General features: G+C 37.7%; 3 protein-coding genes across 5 annotated transcripts; 1 reads left to right on the top strand and 2 right to left on the bottom strand.

Moving 5' to 3' along the window:
• Positions 1–79: 79 nt before the first annotated feature.
• On the bottom strand, positions 80–15,388 carry LOC116299853 (uncharacterized). Its single transcript, XM_089029914.1, has 9 exons — positions 15,150–15,388; positions 14,153–14,321; positions 13,407–13,786; positions 11,806–11,950; positions 6,628–6,726; positions 3,659–3,921; positions 3,162–3,330; positions 1,634–2,004; positions 80–950 (listed from the first exon to the last, which is right to left on the bottom strand). Exons 1-9 carry the CDS (start codon positions 15,285–15,287, stop codon positions 801–803), a joined length of 1,884 nt encoding a protein of 627 aa, XP_088886040.1. The 5' UTR covers positions 15,288–15,388; the 3' UTR covers positions 80–800.
• Positions 15,389–17,018: 1,630 nt separating this feature from the next.
• Positions 17,019–18,532, top strand: LOC148911224 (uncharacterized). The gene is made up of 3 exons (XM_089029568.1): positions 17,019–17,611; positions 17,718–17,972; positions 18,246–18,532. The coding sequence occupies exons 1-3, from the start codon at positions 17,319–17,321 to the stop codon at positions 18,355–18,357; spliced, it is 660 nt and encodes a 219-aa protein (XP_088885694.1). The 5' UTR covers positions 17,019–17,318; the 3' UTR covers positions 18,358–18,532.
• LOC148911223 (uncharacterized) lies at positions 18,159–23,210 on the bottom strand. 3 transcript variants are annotated; one of them, XM_089029565.1, is made up of 10 exons: positions 22,795–23,196; positions 22,173–22,708; positions 21,739–22,096; positions 21,403–21,600; positions 21,027–21,213; positions 20,510–20,761; positions 20,069–20,240; positions 19,662–19,810; positions 19,375–19,575; positions 18,159–18,977 (listed from the first exon to the last, which is right to left on the bottom strand). In XM_089029565.1, exons 1-10 carry the CDS (start codon positions 23,146–23,148, stop codon positions 18,811–18,813), a joined length of 2,574 nt encoding a protein of 857 aa, XP_088885691.1. In that variant the 5' UTR covers positions 23,149–23,196; the 3' UTR covers positions 18,159–18,810. The 3 variants fall into 3 exon arrangements, with proteins under 3 accessions (XP_088885691.1, XP_088885692.1, XP_088885693.1); XM_089029566.1 differs by lacking the exon at positions 19,375–19,575 and having other exon boundaries at positions 22,795–23,203; XM_089029567.1 differs by lacking the exon at positions 18,159–18,977 and having other exon boundaries at positions 19,435–19,575; positions 19,735–19,810; positions 22,795–23,210.
• Between the last annotated feature and the right edge of the window lie 1,767 nt (positions 23,211–24,977).

Below are 24,977 nucleotides of genomic sequence, written 5' to 3'. Positions count from 1 at the left end.
TATTTACATTGACTCTATTGATTATATTCTGCAATTCTGGGGGGGGGGGGGGGGGAATGTTGCAGTTAAATATGGTGCTTTGAGACTTAGAATTCACGTAGCTCCCCCTCCCCCCAACCTATAGATTATCTATAAATGGTCCCTTATGCCAATCCAATTGTTTTCATGACATTCCATAGGAAACACTTTGATTGACGTCAACTAAAACTCTAGCTCTTCCCGCAGCCGTTCTTAGTGGGGAGGGAGTGTTGCGTGACGACAGTAGGGACCTTAAGCTGCAGGACGGCAACGTGGGCGACAACGTCGGCGAAATTCAGGCGTTTCAACCTTCTATTGTATTATTATTTCGTGTTTACCTAGTATTTTACTCAATGAGCATCCCCGTTTTAGAGTGAAATGACGTCTTTTGGGAGCGCTTACTTATAACGAAAATCAGCAAAGATAAGCTCTTGGCGTAGCCGTTCTCTTTAGTACGTAAAAATAGGACATTCCACGTCTTACTTTCAGCATAAGACGGCAATGATGCACAGTATTTTGTACATTCCAACGAGTATCTATTGAATAGCGCAATTAGTGCTATTGTATGATTGCCGTCGTCGTCGTCGTTGCCGTCCTGCAGCTTAAGGTCCCTAGTAAGACGGCGGCTGCGGGGAAGAATAAAACTTTATTTTGTCGCGAGGGAATGATTTAGAGCGTGTGATTAGGAAGTGCTGTAAACACTGTTAACCAGACTTCAAATTTGTATTTTAAATGAAGCCTTACACGACGTCCATAGATAATGTGATTGCTTGGTTGTCCTCCTAACTCTTACATCCATACAGCTCAAGCCTCATAGACATTCGAGAACCTTCCCATTCAAGAATTACAAATCGTATGAGTCTAGCTTTGATGGGCTCAGGTCCAAGAACTTGTTCAACCACAGTATCCTCGTCAGTATTACCTTGGAATTCCTTGCAATAAGGCAAAACATTTTTGGGTTACAAGGGCGGATCCAGCCAAACTCTTAGGAAAAGGGGAAGGGGGTGGGGCTAATTGAGTTTCTTCCGTCAACACAACGGAAAGCATCTAATTCTTCAGTTTTGTTTTGCTTTGTTTGTTTGTTTTTTTTTTTTTTTTTTGCTGAAGGGGGCTTCAGCCCCCCTTTGCCCCCGCCCCCTGGATCCGCCCTTGGGTTAAATACTATAAAAATATTTCAGACACATGATCAGTCCTAAAACTATCTACATATCCACATTTTTTTAACCGTGTTCCCTGTTTTTTGTTTCTTCCGCAAAATCCAACGAACGAAATGCAATGGCAAATTCAATCTTTTTTTAGCCGTGCCCTGACTTAGATCAGCACAGAGGTTGTTTCAGGGTTCGATCAGTGAGTTAGCCATGCCCTGACTTTGATCGGCCCAGAGGTTGTTTCAGGGTTAGATCTGTGAGATGGTCATGCCCTGACTTAGATCAGCCCAGAGGTTGTTTCAGGGTTTTATCTGTGAGTTAGCCATGCCCTGACTTAGATCAGCCCAGCAGAGGTTGTTTCAGGGTTCAATCTGTAAGTTAGCCATGTCCTGACTTAGATCAGCCCAGAGGTTGTTTCAGGGTTTGATAACTAAAATGGACTGCTTCAGTACCATATCTCAAATTACCTTCGCCAATCCTGTGTGCTTATCAAGGTAGTCAGCCCAGGTACTTCCATCAAAGATGTATTGAAGGGTGTACTTTTTGACCCAGTTGCTATCAGAACCTTGGGTTGCAACTTTAGTGATATAGAAAACATTCCCTAGTTCCACCTGAAGCCATTCCCCCGAGGAGACACTAGTCTCTGAGGACCAACCTGAAGACCTATAACCCACTGCACCCAAAAGGCCAACTTCTGTGTTGTGTAGCCGGGCCAAATGAGCGCCATAATCGGCTTTCAAGAGACCGCCGTCACGGACGCTACTTGCTGTTATTGCTGAATCGGGGATTCGTTTGTCCTTCATCCCAAGAGAGCTGGTACAATTGGGAGAAAAACTCGCTGAAGCAAATAAACAATAATTGAGATACGAGTGCGTTTTGATTGTTCACAAAATTACAAGAATGTTTTTATAAGTTCTTATTAAATTTATGTGTGAGTTAGATCAGCCCAGAGGTTGTTACAGGGTTCGATCTGTGAGTTAGCCATGCCCTGAAAAGATCAGCACAGAGGTTGTTTCAGGGTTCAATCTGTGAGTTAGCCATGCCCTGACTTAGATCAGCCCAGAGGTTGTTTCAGGGTTCAGTCTGTGAGTTAGCCATGCCCTGAAAAGATCAGCACAGAGGTTGTTTCAGGGTTCAATCTGTGAGTTAGCCATGCCCTGACGTAGATAAGCCCAGAGGTTGTTTCAGGGTTCAGTCTGTGAGTTAGCCATGTCCTGACTTAGATCATCCCAGAGGTTGTTTCAGGGTTCAATCTGTGAGTTAGCCATGCCCTGACTTAGATCAACCCAGAGGTTGTTTCAGGGTTCGATCAGTGAGTTAGCCGTGCCCTGACTTTGATCAACCCATTCAGAGGTTGTTTCAGGGTTCTATCTGTGAGTTAGCCATGCCCTGACTTAGATCAGCCCAGAGGTTGTTTCAGGGTTCAGTCTGTGAGTTAGCCATGGCCTGACTTAGATCAGCCCAGAGGTTGTTTCAGGGTTCAGTCTGTGAGTTAGCCATGTCCTGACTTAGATCAGCCCAGAGGTTGTTTCAGGGTTCTATCTGTGAGTTAGCCATGCCCTGACTTAGATCAACCCATTCAGAGGTTGTTTCAGGGTTCGATCTGTGAGTTAGCCATGCCCTGACTTAGATCAGCCCAGAGGTTGTTTCAGGGTTCTATCAGTGAGTTAGCCATGCCCTGACTTAGATCAGCCCAGAGGTTGTTTCAGGGTTCGATCAGTGAGTTAGCCATGCCCTGACTTTGATCGGCCCAGAGGTTGTTTCAGGGTTCGATCAGTGAGTTAGCCATGCCCTGACTTAGATCAGCCCAGAGGTTGTTTCAGGGTTCGATCAGTGAGTTAGCCATGCCCTGACTTTGATCAGCACAGAGGTTGTTTCATGGTTCGATCAATGAGTTATTTAGCTGTGCCATGATATCGCATAATGGAAACGTGTTCAAAACCCAGACCCACCAACGTAGAGAGTACATTTATTTAACAAACTATCGAGACCTACCTAGGCATTCGACTGCAAAAGTTTCTGCTCGCACGACACAGTTCTGGTAGATAGGACATTTTGTTAGCTGTCTGCACGCGATCATTTTATGGATGCAAGTAAACGAATCCCAAGTAAAGTCTGGTTTACAAATCTCTATGGCCGCACATGGAGATGATGTACAAGGATTCTAAATGAAACCAAAAGTAAATGAAAAATTGGGTGACATGTTAAATGCTTGAGGGTAAGGCCAGAGTGAGGAGCAAGAAGAACGGAGCAGCTAGCGGTGAGGGAGAAAAATTACTTAAAGTGCGCCTAACTCCCGATATATAATACTTTCCATTACACCTCACAAAAAATCCTCCAATAAGATCTCCGTATTTTAGTCATATGGCGTTCCATTATTTTACGATATTGGACAGCATCCTATTGGACTGCTAATAAATCTGATCGACAAAGCAACCAAGCGAACGAACAAACGGCCAATCAACCGACCAATCATAAAATGTTCAACTTACCCTAATAGGACAGTATTCGGCACCTTCCTTTACAACCAGCTGATCAGGAAATCCCACGTGATCTGTATCACTCAGCTCACATGTCCTACTCATTCCCCGTGTGGGACCCAAGTTGTACGATACGCATGCGTCATTCATAAAGCACTCGTGTTGACATTGTTCCAGGCCCGGGGAAAGCACGTTGGATGTGTGGATGGCGTGGTCGACTAAGGTCTTGTTTTTGATGCAATCTAGAAAAACTAGGTCTCTGCAGCCATCAGATGCTTTGAAAAAATAGAGAGAAAATCATTGTATGATTAATTCAATTCTATTTTATATCGTTTATGATAACGGCATGAAGTAAATGATGAGATTATTTCTAATCTGTTCAGGAGAAAAAGAAAAAACGAAAAGGAGAAGGAGGAGGAGGAGGAGGAGGAGGAGGAGGAGAAGAAGAAGAAGAAGAAGAAGAAGAAAAAGAAGAAGTAGTAGTTATTTATTTTACCGCATATTTTTAGTGTTTAATTGTAATTTGTAAAGCGCCATTGGACAGAAATGGAAATGGCGCTATATAAGAATAAAGTTATTATTATTATTATTAGTAGTAGTAGTATTATTGTTATTATTATTATTAAGATGAAGAAGAAGAACAAGAACAAGAAGAAGAAGAAGATATTTTTCTGTCTTCAATACCTTCCCTTAGTAACTATCGTTCTGGACTAGCCTCTTATACATGTAAAAACACTTTTATGTTTCCGGTTGTTTCTACGGAAACATGAAGCTAGTCAGTCCTCCAGAACAATAGTTCTTCAAATTGCCCTAATTCACTATGACTTCACATCAAAACAATCTATTGTTTAAAAGCAAAGGATCATGGTCGTCGGAGGGGGTCAAATCAACGCAAATTCACCGAAAATTGTTCTAAAACTCGTATCAATTCACGAAGAGAAGTAGAATAGCCAGCAAACGCTCAGAATATTTTTTAGTACATATTAACACATATTATATCTGTAAACCAGACCATTTTAGATTAAACTGTTTCGCTAGGAGCAATTTTGCTGAATTTTCTATTTGGATTTGGCGATTCTATCCCCCACATAAACAAGCAGTGACGTCATAGTGAAATAGGGCAATAGACCAGTTTCGAATTCCAAATTACCGCTGTGTTCCTTGATTACAGACTCATTTGCACAGGGTTAGCCTCGTATCAGTGTTTAAATATTCACAAATACCAACGGTAAAGTAAAGAATGCACAACTTCAACAACAAAAACACTTTGAAACTCGACAGACCTTGACTGGAACAAGTGAATATTCTGCACAAACTCGAGGCTAACCCTGTGCAAATGAGTCTGTAATCAAGAAACAGCGGTAATTTGGAATTTGAAACTAGTCTATTAGTCGCCATATTTCTATTCGGTGCATAAATTAAAGTGCATATGACACGAAAACATTTTAATGTTAAAAATGTGTATTCTATTGGCATTAATAAGAATATCACAGTTAAATTTGTTTCAAAAACGTATTTCTCTAGAAATTCAAGAAAATTTAGCACAAGTTGTGACGTCATTTTGTTAAAAAGTCTCCAGATTTAGTTGCAAATACACGAAATATGTTTGAATGTAGAATCTTAATTTCATGTAGTACACTTTTCAGTTTCCCAACATTTGAAGAGTACTACGTAAGCTATCAAATGAAGTTTAATAGAATATGCCTTTTGTTGTTATTTTATATGGATTACAATTTATATTTAGTGCATTACTACCGAATGTAGAGTACGTGTCAACAAAATGACGTCACAAATTGGGCTTAATTTTCTCAAATATCTCAAGAATTAAGCTTTTGAAACACATTTTATTACGATATATTTATCATTATTAACAAACTATACATTTTAAACGATGAAATGTTTTCGTGTCATATACACTTTAAACATTTTAGATAATTAATTGACAGAGCTGATATGACTTGAATGATCAAGCACCATACACTGCGTGCTGTTATAATCACTCATTAACAATTTATGTTGTATAATCACTCATTTCTAACCATAAAACTTGCCTTGTTTTCAAAGATAATCTTTAGCATTTTAAATTTAAATTTTCTCTCATTTCTCCGTAATATTTTTTTTAGCTTTACTAGGTGTCTTTAAAATAATGATAAATGATTAAAATAGATAAATAATAAAATCGATTTTAAAGAAATTGTCTAACTAAAAATATATAAATTTAACTAAGCAAAACTTTGTTTTTGATAACAAACTCGTGACATTTTAAAATTCGTTTCTTTCCTATTTCTCCTTAATTTTTCTTGCTTCACTCGGTACCTTTAAAAATGATAAATAATTTGTCTAAAAATCGCTTTGAAAGAAAGGTTTTCATTAAGAAAATATAAACTTAACTAAACAAAGAAGAAAAAAAAACGTGCTGGTTTTTAGAAATAATGACTTTGACATTTCATAGTTTCCCTTCCTTCTTAATTCTTAGCTTTACTTTTAAAAAAAAGTACATAGAAAGGATTTTACTATGAAACATATAAATTTAACTACTAACAGTCAAACTTTGATATAGATGGTAAAAATTCTAGTTTCTAGGAACAGAATTGTAAAATTAACTCGGTATTGCGGGTATTTTTTGATATATGGTTCCCAGAATGAAAAAAATAAATAGGGATTTATATATTGAAATTACACACAATATGGGTGCCATTAAGTATTAAAGTAAACTCGATATATCATTCGTTATATTTCTGAACAGATTAATTTTCTCTGATTCGCCGCTGCTTGAATTTAAAATTTCATGATGAAATGCCAAGTTTCTTACGTTAGAATACTGAAAAATATCCAAAACAAAGAATTTTTGACTTGATCTCAATCTTCCTTCTTGGAATATCAACTTCAGAGATTTTTTAGTACTGAGTTAAAAGTTTGATTTACTTCGTGAGCTCATCTTAAAGGACTTCCTTCCTTCCTAATGATATCTAGTTCTTTACCTTTAACGTTACAGACTTGATAAAAGAAGATCGTCATTAGAAAGAAATCCCTCATTTTTTCATTTGCACTCAAAATTGACCAAGTTGGAGATAAAAAGACTGAAGCCGTGTCGCAGACTGCACTATTAAAGAGCACCCATGACGTCGAGCAATCTGATTGGTTGATGGAACCTTCTCGGCCGTTTCTATGAAGCCAGGTGATTTTGTTCCTCTCAGCAAATTAGCCAATCAGCGAAGATGAAATATTTCTTAATTAAATCGAGATTCGGTTCGATAAACAACAACCTTTACTCGAAAATGAAGAAAATAAAACTCATACGTAAAAAAAAAAATCAAATATTGTAGAAATAGCATTTTTCGTCGTTGTTGATGAAAAATATTTCATTTTGACAAGAAATGATAGAAAGCACTTTGCAAATGCAAAAATATTTGGATTGATATATTTTATTTTATTTCGTTAGCGGACGTTTATAACTACAAAGAATACCTTCATATTGTTGACCAAATATACGCAGCACATGTCTGCAAAAAATTTGTCATAATAATTCTTGCTGATAAGAATGTTTTCAAAACTATATATAGGCAAAAGTAAAGTTTTTTAAAGTTTGAAACGTTTTTGACAAGTGTTTTCTTTAGAAAATGATAGTTTTATAAAGCCATTCCTGTACCTTGAGTTTTTCACATCTAGTTATCTCAATAATAGAAATTTATTTCTGAAGTTTAATCGATAATTACGTTGAAGCTTTAAAATATCTAGCGCGTAATCACACACAAAAATAAATTGAGTTTGTTTGGTGCTTGTTCTAAACCAGGTTAAGGGATACTTCTAAACCAGGTTAAGGGATACTTCTAAACCAGGTTAAGAGATACTCCTAAGTAAGAGTTAATTACCGAGAACGGAGGCAATAAGCCATATACATCCCGAGGGCCGCAGGCCCGAGGGATGTATAGGCTTATTGCCGACGTTCTCGGTAATTAAGTATTTTATTTATCAATTGAGAAGGTTTTCTATCAAATGTTGCTCATTATAAATGCGAACGGTCTATATATAGTTATTAACCGGGTTAATAACTATATATTGACCTCGCATTTATAATGAGGGTTATAACAAAAATAAAGCCTTGTGAATAACAAAGAAAACCGTGTCAATTGAGAAATAAATCAGGTTAAGGGATACTCCTAAATCAGGTTAAGGGATACTCCTAAATCAGATAATGGATACTCCTAAATCAGGTAATGATGAGAAGGTAAATTATACACCGTGAAAAGATGAAACAACTTACTGACGTTTCGGACGCTAGTCCTTCGTCGGAGTCCGTACTCCGACGAAGGACTAGCGTCCGAAACGTCAGTAAGTTGTTTCATCTTTTCACGGTGTATAATTTACCTTCTCATCATTACTGTTTCATTAGAAACGCCGACGCAGCTCACACTAGTTTTTAGCTAGTTATATCTAAATCAGGTAAGGGAGCTCCTAAATCAGGTAAGGGATACTCCTAAATTAGGTGAGGGATACTCCGAAATCCAGTTTAGGAGATCGTCAGGGTATAATCGATCGATAGAATTACAAGGCCTATGCAAATATGGCATGGATAATCGTAATATTTTGTTACTTCCTTTTCTTCACAGTCTCCATTACGCCAGACTATAGTTCATACACCTTTAAGAACAATGCACCACACGTCTGTACTTAGTTTAGTTCAGCTACAGATCACAAAAACTGAAAAGCCGCGCGCGGGAAAAATAATTTTTACGACTTGTTGTATCGGACAGAAAGTTAGTCCAGGACTGGATTAGTCTGTACCTTGAGTTTTTTATGATCATACACAATCTACTTCTAATGATGTTCTTTACTAGAAGTGGCAAGAATTGAAAAATGGCTTCCACGGAACGGGTTTCAATGTGAAGCCAAGATACGTACTGGGGAAGACTACGTCACGGGCGGAGATGGGACCCCATAAAATACAGTAAATGTATGTAAATTGGGCTGAGAGGGACCCGTGAAAAGCACTCTACGCCCGGGATGTAGTCATTTTCTCAAAATACACAATTAAATCGCAAAACATCTGCATATATTATTTTGCGCCAACCGGCTGCTGATTTTAGTGCTCCACATATTTTCAGAGTTTTTATTTCATTTTGCTGAATATTCTTGTTCATCTTTCTACGATATTAAGTTTACGACTCTCTCTCCATACTGGTATGCTGAATTACTCAAGAAACGTTCTTCTTTCAATTCAATATTGGTGGAAACTTCCGACTTGCTTGGGTTTTCAAACTTCCCGCCATGTTGCCTGTCAATCACCTGTCAAACCTCTACCTCATTTTCTCAAAATACACAATTAAATCGCAAAACACGCCTGTTATTCTTTATCCTTCCAGTAAGTTCTATCATAAGACAATAGTACACTAAACCAAGGCTATTGAGGATAGATTTCTAACCGTTACAGTCAATATGGACGAAGAGACGAACAATAAGTTTGAGAAGACTTTTAAAAAGATTTTATCTAGATAATAGACAATCATGTCTGAAGTTTAATCGAATATTATAAGCTTCAAAATATATAGCATTTTGTAAAATTAATTTGAAAATAGGAACTCCTAAATCAGGTAAGGGATACGCCAAAATCAGGTTACGTGAAACTCCTAAATCAGGGAAGGGATACTTTTAAATCGGAGTTCAGACTGAGTTCTAGAGTTCTATTCATTGAATAGAGACCCATGTGTCATAGATCACCGGCCTTTTTATCATTCTTTTATTAATTTTCAAGATCTAGAATTTTAACTTAAACTAAAATGAATTTTAATCTTGAAGTTCATTAAGATTTTTTTTCCCCGATAAGTAGGTAAAGGTTTCAGGTCACCCATCCATGTACTAACTTCGCGCAACCGGACTTGACTTTTAGTGTCATGATATGAAGGCCTAGTTTTATCCACTGGACCACGGTTCCAGGTGAATCAGCATAACAATAGCCGTGAAAACAGTGCACCGGATAGACTAGACTTTTTAACATTAATTTTTCAACCGATTCCGTGCGTGGCAGAGATGCAAGGGATTAGCCGATATGGTCTGGGGGCCGGCTGGTCTCTCCCCTGATGCTTCGGCTAGAACATTTTCTTGCGTAATTCGTACACCCAAGGGCAGAAGGATTTAATCGCCGTCAGGTCCGAAGTCCATACGCCGCCTCAGCTCTGCGGATGTCTCGGGGGTATGGCACCTTGGAATCGATTATTCTATTTTTTTTTTTTTTTTTTTGTCTGTTGGTTCGAACCCCATCTTATCGTCTTGTAATAAAATCGGCCAAGACGACCACTGGAGATAGAGCCTTTTCAGTGGCTGCCCCAGTTTTATGGAACGCTTTGCCTCCAAGCCCTAGGGCTGAGGACAAATTTACTAGATTTAAAAAAGAATTGAAAACATAACTCTTAAGGCAGGCATATTTTTAATTTTTAATTAAATTGTGAGATCGGAGTAACTGTGAGTTTTGGTAAATTAAGTTGATTTAGTGACGTTTATTTTGATTTTCTATCTGTAAATATAGTGATTTTAGATATAGTTTTTGTTTAGTTTTATTCTTAATGATTGTAAAGATTGTAAATAAGCGCATTAGATCATATATTCTAATGAATTTTTATATAACAGCGATTGTTATTCGTACGGGAGTCGATTCTGCGAATATTTATCAACATTTTCCACTCCCGTACAAATAACAGCGATTGTTATTCGTACGGGAGACGCGGTTGAGCGAATATTTTAATATGATAGCATAGTTTGGTTCAAGGTAATATCGGTCCCTTCAATGGATGTGAAGAGGTCTCAACCTCGTAGTCTCACGCTTAGTTCACATCCAGAAAAGGGCCTGTGAACCATCTTATCAACTTATTCACAAACTAAATTTAGTAATGATTTATAAATGCATGCAAGTATGTCATCAAACTATAGTTAATATATATGTTAATTAAGTGAGTTGATAGCATTGCTGTGCAAAAAAAAAAAAAGAAGGTTGTAACATCTTGTGCAAGTTATATTGTCTGTCTAGGTACTGTAACAGATTTTAATCATTATTAATGATATGAGTGCAAATAAAACGAATTGATAGTGTTGATTTGCAAGTTTAAAAAAACGTTTGTCTGTATCACAATGCCCTCATTTCGTATTGGATATGCGATCAAAGGAACTTTACAATTAGTTATGAATGAGAGGTGGTTAGTATGAGGTGTAGGCACTGAGGGTGGCCATTATATGTTTTCAGTGGTTCTCCTATATTGGTTAGTAATGATGAGTGTGGAGAGACGGGATGGCCTTTTAAAGTGGTCATCCGAGCCACTTCAAAGTCTAATATAACCATTTCTAGATTTAATTACAAAGGCAGCACCTTCTCCTCAGTTATTTTAAGACCCTGAGTGTTGGTCTGCCCAGAGCTTGAACCCACGACCTCTCGCACAACAGTCAGGTCGCAGTTTACTATTAACCTTATCTATAGTCTCCTACAAAACCGCTATTAGTGTTGTCACGCAACGCTCACTCCCCTAGTGTCGTCATGCAACGTTCACTCTACTAAGCTATTAGGGGAGTCATTAGGGGAGTGAGCATTACGTGACAACACTAATAGTGGCTGCAACAACCTAATCTACAGTTTACAATAAATAATATATTGAGTGCAAGTCGAAAACTATGATATTTACGTGCCTATAGTCTCTATATCAGTATTTTCAGTATTGATTCTGCATGAAGTAAATAGTTGAACAGCAAATATTTTATATGATTTGAGTGTTGTATCTTTAAGTTATGAAGGTTTATACTTCCAGTGATGTTAAAGCTACTTGGATTTTCAGGGACCACCAATTATTTCAGTTTTAAATAAAGGGGGGCTAGGGTTCCATATTTACATTGATTCTATTGATTATATTCTGCAATTCTGGGGGGGGGGGGGGGGGGGGAGGAATGTTGCAATTAAATTTGGTGCTTTGAGACTTAGAATTCACGTAGCTACCCCTCCCCAAACCCATAAATTATCTATGGTCACGACATTCCATAGACACGTACTCTTAGAAACTTTGTGCTTTCTGAAAATGTCATGGACACACTTTGATTGACGTCCACTAATAAATTTGTATTTTAAATGAAGCCTTACACGACGTCTATAGATAATGTGATTGCTTGGTTGTCCTCCTAACTCTTACATCCATACAGCTCAAGCCTCATAGACATTTGAGAACCTTCCCATTTAAGAATTACAAATCGTATGAGTCTTGCCTTGATGGGCTCAGGTCCAAGGACTTGTTCAACCACAGTATCCCCGTCAGTATTACCTTGGAATTCCTTGCAATAAGGCAAAACATTTTCGGGTTAAATACTATGAAGATATTTCAGAAACATGATCAGTCCTAAAACATATCTCATATCTAGGCTACCACACTTCAAAGACCGTGGAGCATAGGTTGGACTAATGTGGGGGATTAAGGGGCGGTGGGGGGAGGGGGGATAGCCTCCAACGCAGACGTTCTTGGTGTCTCATAGAAGGCGGACGGTTCTGGGGAAGTGCCCCTGCCTCGACACCCTGAGAGGGGAGCCTCCGGGTGAAAGTATCAGGGATCCTCGAAGTATTTCAGGGGTTAAGATAAGAGACGGATTTGATTTTCTTTTAGGGTATTGAAATTGAAATTTAGAGCCCCGCATTACTCTGGTGAAGAAATAGAAAACGCGCGCGCGTGCTGTGTGCTGTCATAAAGCACGCGGGGGTTGGCAGAACACGAGAGAAGTGTTAGGAGAAGCACGACAGGTAGCGGAGTGCTTTTGGACACTTCTCGAGTTTTCTGCCAATCCCCAAGTGTTTTATGACTGCACACAGCACAGCACAGCAAGCAAGTTTTTTATTTCTTTTATAAAATACAAATTACAATAACAGATAGGAATGACGCAACGGAAAGTGCGCGCGCGTGCAATGTGCTCTCATAAAGCGCGCGCTCCAAACCAATCAAAACGCGACATTCATAACAGTTATTTCATAATATCTTTTAGGGCATCGAACAAGAAACTCCAAGTATATTATAATATCCACTCAGTAGATCAGACAAGCATACATGTCAGCCATTCGAAAACAATTTTTTTAAATTTCATGATTAATTTATGAGGTAAAAATTCGTCAACAAGCCACGCCCATTTATAAAACCTGCATCCCCCGATACTTTTACCCTGGAGTCAGCGAACCCCCGGGAAATAAACTGTAAGTAGAGTTTGCTAGTTCTCTCTCGCTTCCAAGGTTTACTCCGTGTTCCCTGTTTTTTTTTTTTCTTTCGCAAAAACCAACGAGCTAAATGAATGGCAAATTCAATCTTTTTGTTAGCCATGCCTTGACTTAGATCAGCCTAGAGGTTGTTTCAGAGTTCAATCTTTGAGTTAGCCATGCCCTGACTTAGATCAGCCCAGAGGTTGTTTCAGGGTTCAATCTTTGAGTTAGCCATGCCCTGACTTTGATCAGCCCGGAGGATGTTTCAGGGTTCTATCTGAGAGTTAGCCATGCCCTGACTTAGATCAGCCCAGAGGTTGTTTCAGGGTTCAATCTGTGAGCTAGCCATGCCCTGACTTAGATCAGCCCAGAGGTTGTTTCAGGGTTCAATCTGTGAGTTAGCCATGCCCTGCCTTAGATCAGCCCAGAGGTTGTTTCAAGATTCTATCTTCGAGTTAGCCGTGCCCTGACTTAGATCAGCCCAGAGGTTGTTTCAGGGTTCGATAACTAATATAAAATGGACTGCTTCAGTATCATATCTCAACTTACCTTCGCCAATCTTGTGTTCCTATCTAGGTAATCAGCCCAGGTACTTCCATCAAAGCTGTATTGAAGGGTGTACTTTTTGACCCAGTCGCTATATTGGGTAGATCTGCCTTGGGTTGCAACTTTAGTGATATAGAAAACATTCCGCAGATCCACCTGAAGCCATTCCCCCGAGGAGACACTATCACTTGAACACCAAGCGGAAGACCTATAACCCAGTAAATTTAAAACACCAGTTTCTGTGTTGCGTAGACGGGCCAAATGAGCGCCATAATCGGCTTTTAAGGTACCGCCGTAACGGACGCTGCTTGCCGTTATTGCTGAATCGAGGATTCCTCCGTTCTCCATCCCAAGAGGTTCGATACATTTGTGAGTAAAACTCGCTGAAACAAATAAAATGTAATTGAGATACGAGTGCGTTTTGATTGGTCAAAAAATTGCAACAATGTTTTTATAAGTTCTAATTCAATTAATGTGTGAGTTAACCGTGCCCTGACTTAGATCAGTTGAGAGGTTATTTCATGGTTCGGTCTGTAAGTTATTAGCCGTGCCCTGACTTAGATCAGCCCAGAGGTTGTTTCAGGGTTTGATCTGTGAGTTAGCCGTGCCCTGACTTAGATCAGCCCAGAGGTTGTTTCAGGGTTCTATCTGTGAGTTAGCCATGCCCTGACTTAGATCAGCCTAGAGGTTGTTTAATTTTAAAGGCACTGTAAATTAGTACCCTCATTTAACGAACTATCGAGTCCTACCTAGGCATTCGACTGCAAAAGTTTCTGTCCGTACGACACAGTTCTTGTAGATAGGACATTGTGTTAGCTGTCTGCACGCGAACATTTTATGGATGCAAGTAAACGAATCCCAAGCGAAGTCTGGTTTACAAACCTCTATGGCCGCACATGAAGATGATGTACAAGGATTCTAAATGAAACCAAAAGTAAATGAATAATTGGTGACATGTTAAATGTTTGAGGGTAAGGCCAGAGTGAGGAGCAAGAGGAACGGATCAGCTAGCGGGGAGGGAGAAAAATAAAATTACTTAAAGCGAACCTAACTCCTGATACAATATACTTCCCATTATACCTCACAAATAATCCTCCAATAAGATCTCCGTAATATAGTGACGTGGCGATCCATTATTTTACGATGTAGCACAGCATGCTATTGGACTGCTCATAAACTCATTCTTATAGCACTATAGTGGTCTTTTTATCCAAAACATTATTCGTTGGATATAATAAAACACCTATATGTAGGTTTGATCCTCGCCATTTATGGTACACTATTTTAAATCTCAACTTCATTATTCTACCATGGGCTTGGATGAATCCAATAAGTGTATACAGTATTGATTCTAAATAAAATGAATAGTTGAATGTTGAAATATTTCATTTGAATTTTGCGTCTTTAAGTTATGAAGGCTTATACTTAAAATTTGTATATTGTATGAAGCCTGGGGTGACGTCACAGTCATAAACATATTGGAATTATAAACCTTTGTAACTTAAACACGCAACATTCAAATGAAGAAATATTTCACCATTCAACTATTCACTTTATTTAGAATCAATACTGAATGTATTGTACCAGGGGTTGGGGGGAGAATATTTAAACGCCCGTTCTTCTCCCTTCACAGACGGGAGAAATTCAACTGACCGATCGTTCGACCATCTGATCGACAAAGCAACCAAGCGAACGAACAAACGGCCAATCGCGATCGACCGACCAATCATAAAATATTCAACTAACCTTAATAGGACAGTATGCGGCGCCTTCCTTTACTACCAAGTGATCAGGGAATCCCACGTGATCTATATCACTCAGCTCACACGTCCTACTCATTCCTCGTGTGGGACCCAAGTTGTACGACACGCATGCGTCATTCATAAAGCACTCGTGTTGACATTGTTCCAGGCCTGGGGAAAGCACGTTGGATGTGTGGATGGTGTGGTTGACTAAGGTCTTGTTTTTGATGCAATCTAGAAAAACCAGGTCTCTGCAGCCATCAGATGCTAGGAATATATAGGGGAAATCATTCTATGATTAATTCTATTCTATTCTATTCTATTTCATATCGTTTATGATAAGGGCATGAAGTAGATGATGAGATTATCTTTAAGCTGTTCAGCAAGAAGAAGAAGAAGAAGAAGACGAAGAAGAAAAAGAAGAAGAAGAAAAAGAAGAAGAAGAAGAAGACGAAGAAGAAGAAGAAGAAGAAGAAGACGAAGAAGAAGAAGAAAAAGAAGAAGAAGAAGAGGAAGAAGGAGAAGAAGAAGAAGATCAAGAAGAAGAAGAAGAAGAAGAAAAAGAAGAAGAAGAAGAAGAAAAAGAAGAAGATATTTCGCTGTCTTCGATACCTTCCCCAGTATTTTTCTAACTAGTTAATTCTCAATGACCATTATACAACGACTCAAAATATGACGACCAATTTGAATAAGTATAGTTCTGGACAAGAGAATATTAAGTACTTCATATTCTCTTGTTCTGGAGTGACTATAGCCTCTATTTTTCTGCTTGTTTCCACGGGAACATGAGGCTACTGTATAGTCAGTCCTCCAGAACAATAGCTCTTCAAATTGGTCGCCATATTTCGATTCGGTGCATAAATTAAACATTTAGATAATTAATTGACAGAACTGAAATGACTTGAATGATCAAGCACCATACACTGCGTGCTGTTATAATCACTCATTAACAATTTATGTTGTATAATCACTCATTTCTAGCCATAAAACTTGCCTTGTTTTCAAAGATAATCTTTAGCATTTTAAATTTAAATTTTCTCTCATTCCTCCGTAATATTTTTTTTAGCTTTACTAGGTGTCTTTAAAATAATGATAAATGATTAAAATAGATAAATAATAAAATCGATTTTAAAGAAATTGTCTAACTAAAAATATATAAATTTAACTAAGCAAAACTTTGTTTTTGATAACAAACTCGTGACATTTTAAAATTCGTTTCTTTCCTATTTCTCCTTAATTTTTCTTGCTTCACTCGGTACCTTTAAAAATGATAAATAATTTGTCTAAAAATCGCTTTGAAAGAAAGGTTTTCATTAAGAAAATATAAACTTAACTAAACAAAGAAGAAAAAAAAACGTGCTGGTTTTTAGAAATAATGACTTTGACATTTCATAGTTTCCCTTCCTTCTTAATTCTTAGCTTTACTTTAAAAAAAAGTATAGAAAGGATTTTACTATAAAACATATAAATTTAACTACTAACAGTCAAACTTTGATATAGATGGTAAAAATTCTAGTTTCTAGGAACAGAATTGTAAAATTAACTCGGTATTGCGGGTATTTTTTGATATATGGTTCCCAGAATGAAAAAAATAAATAGGGATTTATATATTGAAATTACACACAATATGGGTGCCATTAAGTATTAAAGTAAACTCGATCATTCGTATTTCTGAACAGATTAATTTTCTCTGATTCGCCGCTGCTTGAATTTAAAATTTCATGATGAAATGCCAAGTTTCTTACGTTAGAATACTGAAAAAAATCCAAAACAAAGAATTTTTGACTTGATCTCAATCTTCCTTCTTGGAATATCAACTTCAGAGATTTTTTAGTTAAAAGTTTGATTTACTTCGTGAGCTCATCTTAAAGTGTATATCAGGTCTAGAATTTTTTTACGGTTTTGGCATCTCTAGATGATATAAATAAATATTCCAAAAAAAATTTTTCGATTTCGAATTTTTTTCACCTCGAAATCAGCCTTCAAAGTTAGATTTCTGGCGACGCCCAGTCGTGTTGGCCGTGTTTTAGGAGACTGGTAACTAGTGACGTAAATTCGAGAACCGAGAAAAGCGATTGTCAAGGATACGAGTAGACAAAGTATTGTAAACATTGACCCGTTAGTGACTTTCATTCCTTCAAAAAACATAAATTTCAATATATAATTTCACAAGATGGCTACGAACTATTACGGGAGTGATTGCAGCTCTGAAAGCGAGATTTCAAGTATATATTCAGAGGAAGAGGATGGAGAAATAGAGGACGAATGCCATCAACATGCTGAAACACACGAGTCAGATGATAGCTACCCCAGGTCTGAATCTCACGAGTTGGTAGGACCATATTCTTCAGAACCACTTGCTGATGCGGAATGGCTCAGTGAATATAACGAAGAAATTTCAAAGATCGAGAAGAGAAATGAAAAGCTTCAAGAAAGATTTGATGGCGTCACGCCGAATAGCGCTTGGTACGTAACTATCAAGATCTAGCTACAAGCTCACTCTTTTTGCAAAATATTTAGTTTCGTTTTGATTTTTTTACTAACTCGCAAATCTAAACGTTTCCTCTTTTAGGTGTAGATGCGGTCATTGCAAGAAAGACTTACTTCAAAAACCTCAAGAGTGTAATTGCTGTCACGAAATAGAGGGTTGTCTCGAGTCACTGAAGTCTTCCGAAGTGCTCGAAGAATTGGAAGTACCTCCCATTTGTGTGACCTTACATCCAGGGTTTGAGCCTGTTTGTTTAAATCGCTGGTCCCTACGTTCATCATGTGCCAAATACCGCACTATCAACGGATATAAGTATAGACAAACTGGCAGTGAAGAAGAGTGAGTAAATCCTTTTTTTTCCTTCTAAGCTTAGTTTTAATTACATGGGCCCAGAACAAGTAAGATAACTATGACTAATGTTTTCTTCCTTATTTTCTTATATCTTTTACTGTTCACGTGCTTTACAAGTCATACCATGCCGTTTTAAAGTATTACTTATTTCCATGATAATGATGTAAATAGCAATTGTAACTGACAGTTGTTTATTTCAAGAATATATTCTTGTTTGTTTGATAAGTTTATATACTAACAAATTATCATTTCATATTTTAGGCTTCTCCGTGCAACAGCTTACAGGGAATTCACCCAATTGGTTCATGGTTATCAAGGAGGAGGATCCAAGAGAATCCCACTGCCTGCTTGTGCATACGAAGATAACGAGTGATACATATTATATTATAAACAGAACATTGCATTAGAGTGATTTTACTTGAAGCATGAAAAAAATTGCACTACATAGTAGTAGATATTCACTGTTTTCTTTTGTTTTACTTCGACTCTCCTCACTAATTATACAACTTTGTATCATGGGTCTAATAGAAATGATTCAAATTGCCTTTATGAGGGTTGTTTTGTATTTGTCACTTTGTATTGCACTTACAACTATAATAAAAAATTATAAAATAATTAATTGTAAAAAGTATTACAAAATGATACATTTCTACATATTAATATAAGAGTGAAGTCACTAAACCAGTGAAATGGATAGTAGACTAATACACCTTAGCACTGAGACTCTAATGCCATTGTTTTCTTTTGTGTCTATTTGACTATTACACCTTAACAAGTAATTTCTATTTCACGGGTTTAGTAACTTCACTCTAAAAGCAAGAGAGTATTAACTGCTTTTCTGGTTTTTAGGGCAGTCTTTCACATTCTTGTGTCCTTTCATGGGATTCTTGCAATGAGTGCAATGAGGGATTGATTTCTCTATCCTGCCTTCTCCAATCTTCTTTGTTTTCTTCATTTCGGCAGCTTTGGCTTCTTGTTCAAGTACCTGTGATACTGATAAAAGTAATGCACAAATTAGCATGAAGTGAATAGTTGATGACAAAATTGTTAGTTTATATTATACTTCTATTATGTTATGACTGTTAGATTATTCAACATATTAGAAATAAACCTTCATGACTTAGACACAACAGTCTAATTATGAAGAAAGATCTATAGTGAAAGCACTGAATAAGGACTTGGTGATATTTGAACACTGAAACAGAGTGCAGTCAGTATAACCAGTGAAATAGTACAAAATCTAAATAGTAGTAATAATTAGCACAAATTCATTTGTTTTCTTTTGTTTGGTAAGCACTATTCAGTGCTATTCAGCTAAGCAAATTTCACAGGTATGATGATGGCACTCTTCAAACTTAGAAACATCAATGGGAAATAACATCCTACTCACATGGTGTTGTGGGTGGTACATTGTCTACAACCATACTCTTTCTTTTTTCCTTTTTTTCCAAAGCCACAGTTTTACTTTCTTTTACCAGCATCGTGTTCATTGATGGTGGGGTCATTTCTTTTAATTCTTTCTGTGCCTCTCTTAACATGTCTTCTTTCTGCAATGCTTCGAGAAAAGTGATGTATATCTCTTCCACATACCCTATTGATAAAAGATAAACAATAACATGTATACAAGTATTTTTTGACTTTTTGTTAAATCAGATGTGCCGAAATAGCAATTCTTACCATAATCTGGTTTTATTCTCACATCTCTTACAGTAGCCTCCCCATTTTTAAACTTCGGATAAATAAATCTCACTTGGTCTGATCCATCTGGCTTCTTTTTTGTCTCTCTAATGATATTGTAGTTGAAGTGGCTTACAGCAAGTATTTGTCTTGGAAGGAAAGAAAACAAAGAGAATGATTATAACAAATTATTATTCTTATTATTCGAATATCTTAGTTTGATTTCATTTGTTTCTTTATTTTGCATATTGCAATTCAAGTTTTTGCAAGAATGCAAATATTTAGTCATGCATTTATGTCTTATTTCTTGATAGCTTTTATATGAGAATAATACTATGATTATAATATTAGAAAAATATATATAGCAAAAATACATATTGATACAAGTTATACACAGTACTAGATACCTGCAATACATTCCAGGGAAAGAGAATGCAATCATTTTGGGACAAAACTGATTTAGTAGCGAGTGAAATCCCTCAAGGCAACTTGTTTGCGATAAAGGAGAAGCCTGTTTAATGCCAGCAACAATTCCTTTTTTGCTCAATGCTTTGTCCAGTTTCTCATATGCCACAGAATCTAATAAAGAAAAATAACATAATTATAACAGTCAAATAGGTGCTAGGTACTAGGAGTCAACTTTTCTGGGCTAGAAAAATTCAATTTTATGCACCAGGTTTGGGATTTGCAAATAAGAAGTGGGAATTGGAGTTGCTCAAAAACATAACTAATTTGAGAGCATGGGATTTGGCCAGGAAATGGAATTTGGATCACTCTTCCAAAACCGTGTGAACAAAACAGTGGTGACAAATTTTGAAATTATCAACATAAAAATAGAGAAAGAGTACCAGGGATAAGCCATTTCCTAGGTGTTATGTCATCGGCATGTGAGCACTTATTGAACAGAGGGTCAGGTAGATCTTTATGCCTATTAAGAATGTGGCTTTTGAAGGAGTTTAATTTTGACCAGATGATTCTTCCGGTTCCACAGACAGTTGATGTCGCACTCCAATGGAGATGGTTTAAGCAAGGCTGAATCCAGTCCTTGATTAATTCACATCCTTTTTCTCTTGCAACTTTGTTCAGAGCCTTCTTGACAGCTGCAAATTAAATGCAATATATTACTATTATTATCATAATATACATATGCCATTAGAATAAATGTATTCATAAACAATCATTCTGACTCCAAAGGTGACATGAAAACAGGTATAGTTGACCAAGAGATATTCAAAGATAACTGTAGTAAATATTTACTAATATTTGCTTTGCCTTCATTAAATAAGTGGTGTAGAGGTTTAAAATATGTCACACCAATAATTAATAAAATATGATATTAATAATAATACCACTAGATATTCATACATTTCTTTAGGTGCCAAAGATCAAAATAGTGAGTAATATTTGGCAGCTTTTCTCGCATGTGTTTGGCAATGGAGAGATGTCTGTCAGATACGAAGGTGCCAATTGTAAGGCCAATTTGAAGAAGGAAGTTGATGCTCCTATTGAAACCAACGTACTCCATCGCCGTACTGCTACCAGTTTCATTTCTCTAAAAGGAACAATGACACAATGCAAAGATTAGCATTAATTATCTTATAGAGTCAAATAAGAATGTGTGTACAGAACATAATGAATGTAAAGTCAACAAAGTGCTTTTTTACAAGTTTAATTCTCACTACCTGTTTTGGCAGTAAGGACAGGTATAGTAGAATCATAACATCCAATGATGATAACATACCTGTACGAGGGAAAAATGAATAATGTTCGGCAAATTACAAAGGAAGATTGAGTATACTCCAAATTTGGCGCTGTGCCCCATGCTGTCATGCCTGGCATCTCCAGATAGTGTTAGGGGCTCTGGCAGTGACTTTACTTCACTTAGCATTACTTTTTGGTACTTTTTCCAAAACAGCAGGATGGAAGGAAACAGCTTTTCCTAAAATTCAAAAAATAAATTTACATGGAAAATAATTCTCCTACTTCTCAGGTACAGAGCCCTTGTTTGCATTACTCAACTAAATTCAACTATGATAGATCATTTTTATAAATAAAGCATTTTGTAAACATTGCGTACCCCTTGATGTTTAAAGAAAGTAGTAAGTGTGATGCAGGCAACTCCCATGTGCTGAAACAGCCTGAAAACCTTGCTTGCAGAAGCACCTGCAGTTAGGACAGCAAAGCACAGGAGAATATTACCAGCTGGGATCTTAGTGCCTGTCATGTTGGGTTGGCTTCTCCAAGTATTTTCCTTCTTTGGGCATCTGGGGTTTTGGCATGTAGTAGTGATATTGACCATAGTCCCTACTTCTCGGTATGTCACAACAGGGTTTTCAGTCTTGCAGGAGTGGCAGAAGGAGAACAACAATAACAGCTTGGACAAGAAGACAATGTACTTAGGCTCAGTTCTAGTGCTATAGTTGCTTGAATTGAATCTGTAAGACAAAACAACAGCAAAACAAATTATTTTTTGTCAAGATTTAAACTATAAAGATCAAATTTATTCCATACCTCCTTCCTGTCATATGCTCTTCATCCTCCGTTTCAGTTTCTGTCTCTGTATCTGTGTAGGGGTGATAGTCAACGTCATCAGGGATACTCTCAGGCTCTTCCTCTGTAATGTCATAGTCAACTGTGTCCTCATCATCTTCCTCCACTTCCATATTTACATACTCATCGTCTTGTTCCAAATTCTCTCCGATCCTTTCTCCAAGACCTTCTTCATGGTCGTTCAGCTGTGTTAAATTACACTGAATACCACAGGACGATTTTGGAGTGGGTTCCTTTGCCAGAGAATCGATCTTGTTTTTTAAATCGATGCATTTATTATGTAGCAATCGTTTTTCTTCTTTGAGCTTTTTGCAAGCCAAGCAATCTGGAGTCTGGGTGCTGAAATCCCGCGCTGAAGAACAATCCTCGGCTCTGATTACTGTATCAGGCTCCTCTGCATTGTCTACAGGTAACCTGTCTTCATTCTCAAGCTCTCTAACAGGTCCCATGGCTTCTCTGGACTCACCAGTACTAGCAGCGATCATGTCTCTAAGAATCTATATAGTAAACAAACGATAGTGCTACAGTTGGGGCATATAGTCCAATATGTGTGACATTTTTTTATTATCAATCGACGACTTACCTTTCGGCGATTTCTTTGAGAATTGTTGGCTTCAGCTGAACTAGTCGATGGAACTGGGTAAAGTTTTGGGTATGACACAATTCCGGTCTCATCCCTTACTAAGTGTGCCAGCTTTCTGTCGTCTTCTCCGAAAGAGTAACGCTGACTGTAGTCCTCTGGAGAAAAGTGCTCCGAGCATATTGCCGAAGTCGCCGTAGGCGTCCATTTTGCTCGTCTTTTCAACACAAAATCGACCCATCTTTTCCTTCTAGCCTTTGCTATTGGTCGGTCATCATTAAAATAAGGGATCGTATGAAGTTTTATGCCTTTCTTCGTTATATTTGAACACCCTCCAACCACGCACCTACTAGGCATATTTACAATACTTCGAAAGGCCGATCTTACCCTGGTCCCAGAGATTTCTCGTATTTTTTTTTCTCTGTAAAATCGCCGCGAAGCGGCAACAACGAGCTACGAAGCAGCGAGCCGCGAGAAACCTCTGGTCACGACCGTTGAGAACCTCACTTTCATGCCATCAACTTATGATCGTCGAATTCTGATTGGATGGCTATTTTAATCACTGTACGAGAAATATGATTGGCTGGATTAGATATCTATGGGGGTAGGGGCTGAATGAGCTTGTCACGTCAATATTTTTGTTTGGGGGGAGGGGTCAGGCTTTTCGTGCCATCGGACTATATTGTCATTATAGCGTCTTGTCAGCCTGAAGTTTGATCTTTAACACATCTTACAATCTTATCTAAAGTCTATAGTTTATAAATATTGCTGGTTTATAGTTTCAATGACGGTTTTGATATCCAGAGAACTATTCGAGAGTATCTTGAAGTCAATTCTCGAAAGTCGTTTTCCCGAAATAGAACAGCTATCGGCTGAGCAAAACAACGCTTTGTTTGGTCTGTTAAACCGAGAAGATGTCTTCGCCGTTTTGCCAACCGGTCATGGCAAGTCAATCATATTCCAACTACTGGTCGACTTCTGTAAGGAACTTAATCTCAGAGGCTTTCCTTACCCAAGGAACGCCATCGTCTTGGTGATTTGTCCGCTAAATTCGCTGGTGGAGTCTCATATCCGAGAGTTGAATTCCCGAGGCATGACAGCAAGCAGTTTAACAGGAGATATTGATGAATCGAAAATACGGCGAAGAAATTCTTGTTTATTTGCTCCAAAAATATTAATTTGCGAGCGCCCACTGATTTTTATACTTTCTCTGCAAGCTCTACAGAAGTCGTTTGGACGCTGTATAAATACCTTTACCGGTGTATTATAATCTTTCTGCATAACATAACTATTGAGTCGAAGTAAGAAGAGTCGCACGTGTAGCATACTATTTTGACAGCTCGTAAATATACAAAGTCTCTTCTCCCACCCCTACTTGAAAAAAATAGTGTTGGTATATAGCATTAAGCCTCCACACCCTAATTATAATTTGTAACACGATCATCCTTTTGTGATTGGTCGACTAGAAATGATGGATTTGACAGCTATGATGGCATGAAAGTGAGGTTCTCAACGGTCGTGACCAGAGGTTTCTCGCGGCTCGCTGCTTCGCAGCTCGTTGTTGCCGCTTCGCGGCGATTTTACAGAGAAAAAAAAATACGAGAAAGCTCTGGGACCAGGGTAGGCCGATCTAAACTGTGTCACCGAATTTACGTCACAGAAAAACTAGTGCCAGTCCATTAGCGTCTCCCAAAACACGGCCAACACGACTGGGCGTCGCCAGAAATCTAACTTTGAAGGCTGATTTCGAGGTGAAAAAAAATCGAAATCGAAAATTTTTTTTGGGAATATTTATCTATATCATCTAGAGATGACAAAACCGTAAAAAAATTCTAGACCTGATATACACTTTAAAGGACTTCCTTCCTTCCTAATGATATCTAGTTCTTTACCTTTAACGTTACAGACTTGATAAAAGAAGATCGTCATTAGAAAGAAATCCCTCATTTTTTCATTTGCACTCAAAATTGACCAAGTTGGAGATAAAAAGACTGAAGCCGTGTCGCAGACTGTACTATTAAAGAGCACCCATGACGTCGAGCAATCTGATTGGTTGATGGAACCTTCTCGGCCGTTTCTATGAAGCCAGGTGATTTTGTTTCTCTCAGCAAATTAGCCAATCAGCGAACATTAAATATTTCTTAATTAAATCGAGATTCGGTTCGATAAACAACAACTTTTACTCG

This window comes from Actinia tenebrosa, unplaced genomic scaffold (assembly GCF_029948245.1).
Source record: "Actinia tenebrosa isolate PJP-AT-01 unplaced genomic scaffold, QUT_ActTen_1.0 PGA_scaffold14__42_contigs__length_11649687, whole genome shotgun sequence".
NCBI classification, from domain to species: domain Eukaryota; kingdom Metazoa; phylum Cnidaria; class Anthozoa; order Actiniaria; family Actiniidae; genus Actinia; species Actinia tenebrosa.
This window is presented reverse-complemented; position numbering and strand designations above follow the sequence as displayed.